Source organism: Convolutriloba macropyga, chromosome 4, assembly GCF_964194025.1.
Source record: "Convolutriloba macropyga chromosome 4, txConMacr16.3, whole genome shotgun sequence".
NCBI lineage: Eukaryota > Metazoa > Xenacoelomorpha > Acoela > Convolutidae > Convolutriloba > Convolutriloba macropyga.
This window is the reverse complement of record NC_134471.1, coordinates 50,410,942-50,421,912: the sequence shown is the minus strand read 5'-3', so window position 1 is coordinate 50,421,912 and position 10,971 is coordinate 50,410,942. Positions and strand designations below refer to the sequence as shown.

At 36.2% G+C, this 10,971-nt stretch overlaps 1 protein-coding gene across 1 annotated transcript in view; it reads left to right on the top strand.

Annotated features, from left to right (window-relative positions):
* Nucleotides 1–7,833: 7,833 nt before the first annotated feature.
* LOC142338483 (phytanoyl-CoA dioxygenase domain-containing protein 1-like) overlaps nucleotides 7,834–10,971 on the top strand; it is a 10,623-nt gene continuing 7,485 nt past the window's right edge. The window contains exon 1 of the mRNA XM_075388256.1: nucleotides 7,834–8,255. Within this exon, the coding sequence (XP_075244371.1) occupies nucleotides 8,020–8,255 (236 nt within the window). The 5' untranslated portion in view covers nucleotides 7,834–8,019. The remainder of the gene's footprint in view (nucleotides 8,256–10,971) is intronic.

Here is a 10,971-nt window from a genome sequence, read left to right as displayed (position 1 = left end):
ACAAAATTCAAAGAAAAAGATGGTGAGTGTCGTGGAAGAGGAACCGCATCCGGAGGATTCAGTGATCTTCCTACAACCAGCCAAGCTCTACGAATCGGATTACAGTAGTGGAGACGATAGTACGGTCGCGGTGATCGAAAACGCGGTAGAGAAAGTAGCATGCCCGTCAAGATTGGCAATATTAACACTACTCTACTCGTGGACTACGGGAGTGCATTCAGCATTCTCAATCGTTCACTCGCATCGCAAGTGGTACAAAGCAGTTCTGGATCAACGAAATGGTGACTCCACAACTTGGGACATTTTCGAATGAACCAATTCAGGTTGAGGGAAAGATACAATCACCAATAACGAGCAAGGATTGGACTTGTGAGGTAGCGACATTCGCAGTTGTAGCTGACGGTCTAAAGTCCCTAATTGGCCGTGACTTGATTGACAAACTTGGACTAGCAGTGACTCAATCTACATCTCAAAAAGGTAATCGGGTCAACAACGTTTCATCTCCAGAATTCAAAGAACAAATCGCAAAAACTTTTCCTAAATTGATTTCGCGTTTTGGAAGATCAAAAAATCATGTGGCAAGATCTAAGTTTCACAAAAATTTCCAACCTAGACATCAAAAAGCTAGACGTATTCCAATTAATTTACAAGAAGAAGTTAATATTGAACTTAAAAAATTGCTAGACGAAAAACATATCATAAAACTTTCAAGCTGTCCCGATAAATATTTCTTACCACAAATAATAGTCACTGTAGAGAAAGATCAAACGATCAAGCTTGCACTGGGTTCAATAGTATTGAATAAAGCCATTCACAAGAACAAATATCAGATGCCAAATATTGATTTGCTAATCGAAACCATATTGATACGCTAATCAAATTGCCATCATCTGTTGTTTTTTCTGTTTGAATTTTGACAATTTATTTGCTAGCGTTTTACCTAAAAGATATGGACAATAAAATATCCTGTAATTTTCCAAGATTAAATATCGATCATTGAACTCGAAACGGATCCAAGGCAAACTTTTGGTAACACTGAAATTATTTTGGCGATCTTTGGTCAGAACAAAAAAACCACAGCCACAACCTGGCCGCGACGCGACCAGACAAACCTAATGCCAGGTTGAAAAAAAACTGGAAAAATTGCATGAGATATCGGGGGGACTTTTCTTCTTGTTGTGTTTTGATTTCTCAATCTTTCTGAATTCTTTAATTGCTCTCAAACGGAGTTTGTAGCAATTATTTTACTTCTGTTGGTCTTTTTTATGCAATTTTTTTGCTTGCCCGATTTTTCGTCTGACCCATTTTCGTCCTTGAAAACGGGGTAAACAGGTATTGCCCAATGGGCATTAATTTTTATTAGAGGCGCTTAGCCCCGTTTAGAACTCTTTTAGGTGCTTATTGTGGTGAAGCGACTGAGAAGGAAATAGTTTAAGGTCAAAAGGTCATTTTTAGGAGTTTTGGAATCCAAAATGTTGCAATTGTTTGTGTTTTCTTGGTCAATTTTTGAATTTCTGGTTGGACCATTATGAGAGCCATATGGTTTGGTAATACAATCAAATAGACGCAAATTTAAACTACGTTTTACAATTTTTTCAAACTTTCTGAAAACGTTTCGTCATTTTTTGAATTTTTTTATGAGTCCTAGCTGTCAACAACCTGCTCTAACGTTTGATAATATGTTATTACATAGTTTCTACTGGTAATAGAATGGTTTTAAACATTCAAAAATCACGAATTTTAAAATTTTTTTGACAAAACTTGCAACTTTTGACTTTTATTGTCATTATTCAAGAGTTTTCAGACACAGCGGCCAGAAAACCACCTTTAAGGTTTGATATAAGGTTACTTGAAGCTTGTCATTGACCTGGTTATCAACGTTTTCATATCGCAAATTTTAACGATTTTTCGATAAAATTTTCCATTTTTTCAATTTGTCAAAATTTTTTGTCATATTTAGGTTTCTCCAGTCTCAAGAGCAAAACAATTTCCTCTGGGCTTTAATAGTAGGCTACTGCATGGTTTTTAGATAGAATGGAATGTTTTTCACTTTTTAACATCACAAATTTTAGAATTTTCTGCCAAAAACTTTAATTTACTTGAAAATTTTTCGAATCTATTGTCAAATTTACAACGTTCTTTTTCAACCTCAGGGTTCCGAAAACCTCCGTTAGGAGTTGATAATAAATTTTTGAGGTTTTTATTGGCCCTGGATTAGTTTTCAACTTTTTAATATTGCAAATTTAAGCAAGTTTTTGATAAAACTTTTATTTTTTCAAGTTTTCAAAATTTTTTGAGCAACAACTCAAGAGCAACAGAACCTCCTCTTCTGTTTGATAATGGGTTACTGCATAAGTTCTAGATTAATTGGAAGGTTTCGCAAGATTTTAATATCACGAAATTTAGCAATTTTTTAAAATAAATAATTGCGATTTTTTCAATTTTTTTAATAGATTTTTTTTTGTTTTTTTTTTGGCACCGAGGGCGCAGGGACCTCCTTCAAGGTCTGATAATAAGCTGCTGCATAGTTTAGTGTAAATTGAATTGTTATCAATATTTTAATTACTCGATGTTTAGCAATTTTTCGTTGAAGTTTTTTTTTCAAATTTTTGGAAAATTATTTTGTTCCAAATTTATGGATCTTTATGAGCCAGTGAAACAATAGAAAGCTTGAGATAAAGATACTGGATATTCTCTTCAGATAATGAAATTGATCTGGAGATACTAATAACACGATTGTTGGCAAGATTTTCTCATATATTTCTTTGCTCATCTATTTCTTTTGTGTGGTCTCATTTTTTGATATTTTTTGTTTTTACCACAAAAGGGTTTCATAATCAGGTCATCAAAAATTTCGTCTCAACAATGTAATTTTGATTTGCTTGGGATCAAAAAAGAAATTAAAATCAACTCTAATGGCTTTATGATCAAATACAATGCTCATATGTTTCTTTGTTGTGTTTTCATTTTCTTTCTTATTTGTTACAAAAGCATTTTCGAGCTGAGTTCAGAAAGAAAGTTTGTAGAAAAGCGGGCGGCTTTTAAATTCAGTGTTTAATAGGCGTTTTGTTTTTCTATTTTTTCGCGGCGTTGTTTGTCGCATTTGGGACTGCTTTTGACGGTTTTCGGGCCTCTTTGACGTATTTAGTTTCTTTTGTTTTCCTGGTTATTTCTGACGTTAGTACTACTGTTTTTTGTGAAGTTTTTCTGCTACTTTCAACAAATCTATGAACTTATCTGACATTATCCCGGATTTTCTCGACGTTCTTGGGACTTTTTGACGCTTCTTTGGCTGTTTTTGACATTTTTAGGACTTTCTTGACTGCCATGACTTGGATTTAGACTTGCCAAATTTTGGCCAAGACTTGCACAAGACTTGGTACCAAGACTTGCCATTAAGCTTGACCTGAACTGATATTGACTTGTTGTTGAGTACGGGATATTACCTGGTACTTCTAACTTAGCGTAATAGGCACTGTTTTTCTCTTCATTAACAATATCAATTGCAACGCCTGATTTCATTGCCCCATTGCAAACATTGCGCCATTGTCACCACGGTGACGTCAGAAACGGAGTCTGCTTTACCATCACTCAAATACTCTAAGAATCATTACCTGGTCTCAAAATAACAGCTTTTTTGAATTAACCGGCAAAAAATTTGCAGTAGAAAAACTGCAACAAGATGGTCTCTTCTATGCGATGTTGAATTAATTTTCTCTATACGCAAAGATCTATATAGCAGAATCCAGAGTTCCAAAACAAACTGATTTTTTGTGCGGTACCACCTCTTGTGCTTTGTATTTTTGTTTGCTCTCGTCTCTTTCTCCAATGTCGAGGTGTCCAGACCGACTAGACTTCTGCTAAGACCATCTTCGAGCGCACACCTTCGGATGGAGGGCTCAAATTACATGGTCTGAAATTGTCTTCGAGCGCGCTTTAGTCTGGACAATGGTCTGGAACTTGTCTGATCAGAGGTGGGTTCGAGGGCACACTAGTCTGATCAGAAAAAAACTAGCTAAATTTGGTCTGATTACACACTAAATAAAGTTCAGGTAAATTTACCTGAAAAAATACCTTAACTTACCTGAAACGTTCAGGTAGTTTTGCCTTACCTGAACTTACCTTAACTTACCTCAACTTTACCTGAAAATTACCTGAAAAATTAAGGGGGCACCACCTGAACTTTTACCTGAACATACCTTAAATTTACCTGAAAAACACACCTGAACAGTTAAGGTAAAATTACCTAAACTTACCTGAAAAACGCGCAAAAATTACCTTAAAATTTAAGGTAAAAATACCTGAATAAATACCTGAAATTTACCTTAAAAATACCTTAAATTTAACCTGAACTTTTAAGGTAAATTATATTAGTTAAGGTAAATTTACCTTAAAAATCAGAATTGATTTGTGAGCAGCCAATTCATAAACAGAGGCGCGTGAAAAATAAAAATACCAATTTTTGCAAAATTGGTGCGTTACTGCCTTTTTCAATTTTTTTGAGCACTCACTGAAAGTAATTTTGGGGTTTGCTGTAGTGTAGGTCGACAAATATTAGCTCAAATTGCTTCATATAAGGATCATTGTAAAGCTCTTGTAATAAACTTCAACATTTGGTTTGCTAATTTTATTAAAAATAAACAATTTTGTACTGCAGAAAATTATTTAAAAAGTTAAGGTAAGTTAAGGTAATTTTACCTTAACACAGTTCAGGTAATTTTTTACCTCAACTCAAGTTAAGGTAAAGTTAAGGTAACTTTTACCTTAATTTTACCTTAACAGAGGTTTACCTTAACTGGGTTAAGGTAACTTTACCTGAACTTTTTTTAGTGTGTAGAAACTATTTGAAGAGCACTTTGTGGTTTTTTACTGTGGTTTTTTTTACATTATATTGTGGTTTTTTTTTACTGAGATATGTTGACTCTGCCAAGAGGCAACAATACAGCAGTGTACAGTTCAGAGATATGGCGTCTGATGGTGGTGATCAGAAACAAGTGGGCCAGCTAATAGCAAATGATGGTTTCCTTTAGAAAAGAAATGATTAACTGAAGATCAAAACTGTGTTTTTTTAAGGAAAGGTGTCTGATTTCCTCTCTCTATTCAGGAACATGTATCAATGGCATGCTAAATTGTTTATTTTTTTCGTCATTTGGTTTAATTTTTTTATTAGCAAAACTTTTAGGATTGCGTTTTCCTTAAATGAATATATCGCGGAAAACATTTACTGTAATGAAATGAATATGTCATTAGCGATATAAAAGGTTTGTTCATGTTTGAAAGAACGCTCTGTCGAGCGCACTAGCGTCTGATCGGCGATGATTTCGAGCGCACTTGAGTATGGTCAGAGGCGATTTCGAGCGAGCTTTAATCTGCTTAGAGGTGAACTGGAGTGCACATAAGTCTGATCAGGAGTGATTTCGAGCGCAGAATAGTTTGCTTGTAGGAGTTTTTTGAGTGCACTTTGAGCTCACGCAGAGTTTCAAGCGCACGATGGTCTGATCAGATCTCACTTCAGTTTGGGTTGGTCTGATCAAAGACAATTGCGGTCCGGACCCAAACCTGGGCTGCAAATTGAGATTGAAAAAAGGATGATTTTAGACAATTTATTCGTAAAGGGATTCTTTTCAGTCGACGCAAAACCATTTCATAGGCTCTTAGAATTTCCATCTTTGTTGCCTTTATAATTTGTTCTTAAAGTTGAGTAAATGGTGAAACGCAGTGAGCTAGAAAAATCTTTCAGTTTTGATTTATCTAATTTGGTTCAGGTGTGCTGAATGAATGGCCACGTACAATACTTTTTAAAGTAAATGATTATGATTTATTGGCAGTTTTGTACAAGACGTCTCTCTCTCTCTCTCTCTCTCTCTCTCTCTCTCTCTCTTCAATGTGTTAAATCGGAATTATTAAAACACTCACGTGCATTTAAAATGCCGAAAGTCTGCAGTGCCAGAAGTCAAAATGCCAGAAGTTGCTACTTAGCCAGAAGTTGAATTTCGTTGACTTTCGTCATTTTAAAACCTGCGCGTTTCGTGTTTTAAGCATGCTTAAATGACTCCGCAGAAGTCACTTCGAAATTCTGACTTATTATCTCGAACCGCTTCGCGGTTCTCGATAAACGCCAGAAGTTCTCAATGTCTTCAAGCAGAGTCACTTAACCATTACTTAAGACCATCGATCATCATTGATGGCGTTCTAGTTAGGTTGTTTTTTGTGATGAAAGCAGTCAGCAATAGGTTGCTAGTTTTACACCTTATCGAGTAAATTTACTCAAAAATGTCACTGTTTTCACTACTATTTTTGAGAATAGAGTTGTAAGCGTGTACGGACAACAGTGAGAGTAAATGAATCCTATTCAGATTGTCTTCCCTCAGATTTGTCAGCGATGCGTTTTTTTTCGAGCCCGCGCAGTTAAGTGATAAGGCATCGTAAAAGTTTATCACTCCCACCTTCACTGTTGCAATTGGCTGCGTAGCAATTTACAATGGGCTAATTAGTCTTGAATGAACTGAAACAAAACCAAATTGTTGATTAACTTCAGAGACTTCCCTTGCAATAATAAGACAAGCAAAGATTTTCTTGCTTGATTCGTCACTGTTGTCCACGGAAACGTATCATTTTTTCAACGCGGTGAACAGCAACACAAAGTGGAAATATTGGACGACATAATTGTCTCAATTTACTTCTCTTTACATTAATCCTCTGCAACAATTCTTTAAAAAGTTATGGTCACCTTTTAATGCTCAATTTTGTGGACCGTTAAATAAGAGATTAAAATGGGAATGAAATGTTCGTGTTGGTGAAATGGGAGGTGAAGCACTAGACAAGTTTTTTATTTTCACACTTCATTCAATTAGCCCTGATATTAATTCACTAATTTACCCGGACCTGAGTCTCATGATATTTCAGTACTGAATCATAAAAATTTCATTATGATTTTTACTATGGCCAGAGTTCTGATCATGGCACTTATTAGACATTTCATAATAAAATTCAGAGTACAATTCTGAATTTAGCATGAACATAATGAACTTCTATTCTGCATTTACCATGGACATTATGAATTTTTGTCTGTTTTTGAGCTGAACAGAATGAAAAAGATTGCTTCAATCTGAGACTTGGGAGAAAAACTTGGACAGTTTTAAAAATTAATGGGACTAGAGTCCAGGTAATTATCCACAAACTAATCTTAAAAAATCCAGTCACTTTGAAATATGAGAATATGTAGGTTAAAATATTGAGGTGCTAAATGCCAGTGCTCTGAGCTCTGGGCTAAATGATAAGGGATTAAATAAACCATAGATGTTAAAATTTTGACTTTTTTCGTGTCTGCACTTATATTGCAAAATTCCTATGCACACAAATGACCTCGTAAAGGCAAAGTTATATTAGTTCATCAAGGAAGTTCCTAGGTGAGTTTAAAGGATGTCGTCCCTGTTTGCTTCAAAGATGTCTTATCTTATCTGAAATCATAAAACGAATGCAAACAAGAGCGTATCAATCACTATAAATTCTGATTGAACAATATATCATGGTACGGTTAAACTTTGATCACTTGAAAACTTAGATTGTACAAATTTTCTCATCAAAGTCACCAACGGCATTGATATACCTCAGAGCTCAATTAGCCGACAACTTAAAATTAAAAAAAATTGTGTTCGCATCATCAAGTAGTTTAAGGTATTCTGTTTTCACATTCTGTGGAGAAACTTAGCATAAAGTAATCTATTTACTATTTCTCATTTTTAAAAATTCAATTTTTAAAAAAATGAGAACTGAAGTTTGTTAGTCGGTCAATAGCATCATTGTGTTCATTTGTAAACACTTGAATCCAATTCACCTTGAACTCTGCTAAATCCCCTCGCATGGTACGATTCAGTGAATTCGATAAATTGATGACGAATACGATGATGTTACGTAATCAGATGAAAGGCAACTTTGATGTACATTCCACGTATTTGTGATCGGATATCGAAAGCTTAAACCGCTGCTATTTAATCTTGATTTGTTTATTAAAAAGTGATGGGCCTGAACCGGCAGCAACTTAGCACCTTAAATTCTCAAGGATATCTGGTTGTGCCCAATTTTTACTCACCGGAGCAATGTCAACTACTGAAAGCTGAAATACGTCAAATAATACGGGCTGAGATGGATGTCAACTCTCGTGGCCGGCAGATGTCCGCAACATTCAATGCTTCAGTTGAAGTCGAAAAACAGAACATCGGAAATTATTTTATTGAAAGTGGGGACAAAATACGGCAAGTGTGTTGAGTATAGTTACTTCCATAAAAGTGAACGTTCAAATATAACGTGTCCCACAAAGTTGAAATAAGCGAACGTTTCAAAAGCCAGTGGACAGAATCCAAAGGTCAAAATTCAAATTTAAAACATGCAAAAAAATGAATAGAAGCCCGTACTGAGCCTCCAGATTTCAGTTGATTGGAAAAAACGTAGACATTCAAATGACCACTTTAATGCTCAATTCCCTGTTTTTGACGTTTCCGAACGATCGCTTATTTCAATTTTATGGGGACAGACTATAACTCTCGGCATGCAAAAGAACATCAAAATGCCAATATCTGCGTGTTTTATATTTGAACTATTTCTTTTGCAAGGCTTGCTAGCGTTTCAACTTAAAGCTGCGGCTATAAAATATCATGAGTTTCTGTATATGTTTAAAAGTTGAACTTCGAACTTTGGACTCGAAAGAGACCCCACGCAGGCCGTGGGCCAGATTGAACGTATTTTGGTCATCCAGAGCGAGAACGAACAGTACAAAGCCACACTCGCCAGACCGACTTGAATATGGAAAGCACCCTGAAAATTTATAGTTTAGAAGTTTCATTTTTGGGCCTAAAAGTCAGATTGCACTATTTTGGATGTTTTTTTAACAGAAGTCTGAAATTTTTATCAGTGTGTTTCTTCAACCGTCAACACTATACTGCTAGTTGCTTACAAGATCAAATGTTGTTTTGCAGTAATCATCAATTCAAACATTTTATTTGGACTATGATCAGATACAGCTTTTTTGATAGTAAATAACCACGAAAGTTCGAATATTTAATTGTTTTATTTCTGAGCCAGACCGAAAAACTATGATTGGACCGGATCGAGCAGATCATAAGTCAGGCATGTGCAAGGAAGAACATAATGTGGACATAGGCAAGTCCGAAGAGACCGAAAAAAGGTGTGGACCAGGCCCAAATTTGGGTATGGACCACACCAAACAGACTGGAATTTGGGTATAAAGTCTTTTAGACCACTGTTTGCTCTGGATCACGGAACTCATCGTGATTACGCCTAAAGTTTTTAACAATATTCTTTTCAACTGGAGCTGTTTGCAATTGGAAGACAATGGGAAACTGCTGCGAAAAACTCCTGCAATAATTTGGACCGCAGACCATTCACAACCCGTGTTGAGAATTTGGTCGGATTCAAACATAAGAAATCGTTGGTTTTTGTCGCTTTTACTTCGCCAAAACCGATCAAAGCCCTTCAGTTTTTTCGTCGTTTTGATCGGTCTTCGTCGGTATTTAAACGTAAGAATCGTCAGTTTTGGTCGGTTTCAAACCATAAGAAGCGCCGGTTTTCGTCGGTTTTAAAGTGTTTAGTAAGATGTTCACCTTAAAGTGCAATAAAATTTTGGAGCATTTCTACCCGTTGCAGTTTCACTCCTATATTACCCAGGTTGAGGTCCCAGACGGAAGCAAGTATGTCCAGACCGAAGAACGGAAATTTGCGTACGAAAAATTGACTTTTTTCTAGGCGAGCTATAGCAAAATTTGCTTTTTGCTCTACACTCTACATACACTGGAGATACTTTACACCAAATTTGGTCTCATTTGAACAGTTTCTTGACCCGATGATAAAGGCCATTTTAAAAATTTTTCATTATATTATTAGGTAAAAATAGAAAGAGAACAGAAAATTGCTACTTTTTTCCTTGTGGAGCTTCACCAAAATCTTGCTGATTTAGACTCTAGGGACACCGGGAATATACCAACCAATTGCGTTTGATTTGAAAAAAATTTTCTTGCCTGAACTTGAAGGGACAAAAATTGGATCACCGCATCCTAGTATGATTAACGCACAAAAGTCTGGACATGAAAGCACGAAAACCCGGTGAACAAAACTAAAGCTGGTAAACGCACGAAAGTATGAACCTGGACGCACCAAAGTCTGTCGAACGCTCAGAAGTCTGGACACGAACGCACGAAACCCTGGTAAAATCAAATAAATCTGGGGAACGCACAAAAGTTTGGACATGAACGCACAAAAGTCTGTTAAACACTCGAAAGCCTGGACATGAACGAACGAAAGTCTGGCGAACGCACGAAAGTCTAGACATAGCTACTTTCCATCTGGGACGGTCTGGACATACTTGCTTCCGTCTGGCATCTCAGCCTGGGTACCTTACTACCTATTAATTTGGCTTCTGGATTCTTGAAACTGTGCAGCAGATGGCCAAAAACGTTTTATTCAAACTTCCAATGCGCTAGAAATTGTTCAATATTTTCCTTTCAAAATACGAAGGAATTCAAATATCGTTATCAGAACAATTCGATTGGTTCCAGCATAAAAATTCTCATGGAAATTTTTTCAATAACGAATCGTCCCTATTTTTCAGGTGCTAGTCAATCTGGTGACAAAATTTTTGCAGTACACGTTCAAAATTAATAGTATTATCCAGTACCGAACCCCAGAGCCTATCAGGCACGATTCACGGATTTTCCATGGGCAGAAAGATTACAAGACATGGGCAGAAGAACCAAGACTTGGGACCTCTCTGGGCAGAGAGAGGCCAAGACTTGGGTTTTCTGGGCAGAACAGAAACCAGGTCTTGAGTTTCCCTGAGCAGAGTTAAGCCTGACATCATGAAGATAGAAATTTATTCATTAAATTAGGGCAACTCTTTGATATTTTTGCCCTCGATTGAAAATTTTTTCACAACATCATTTGCCGTCTCAAATCTCG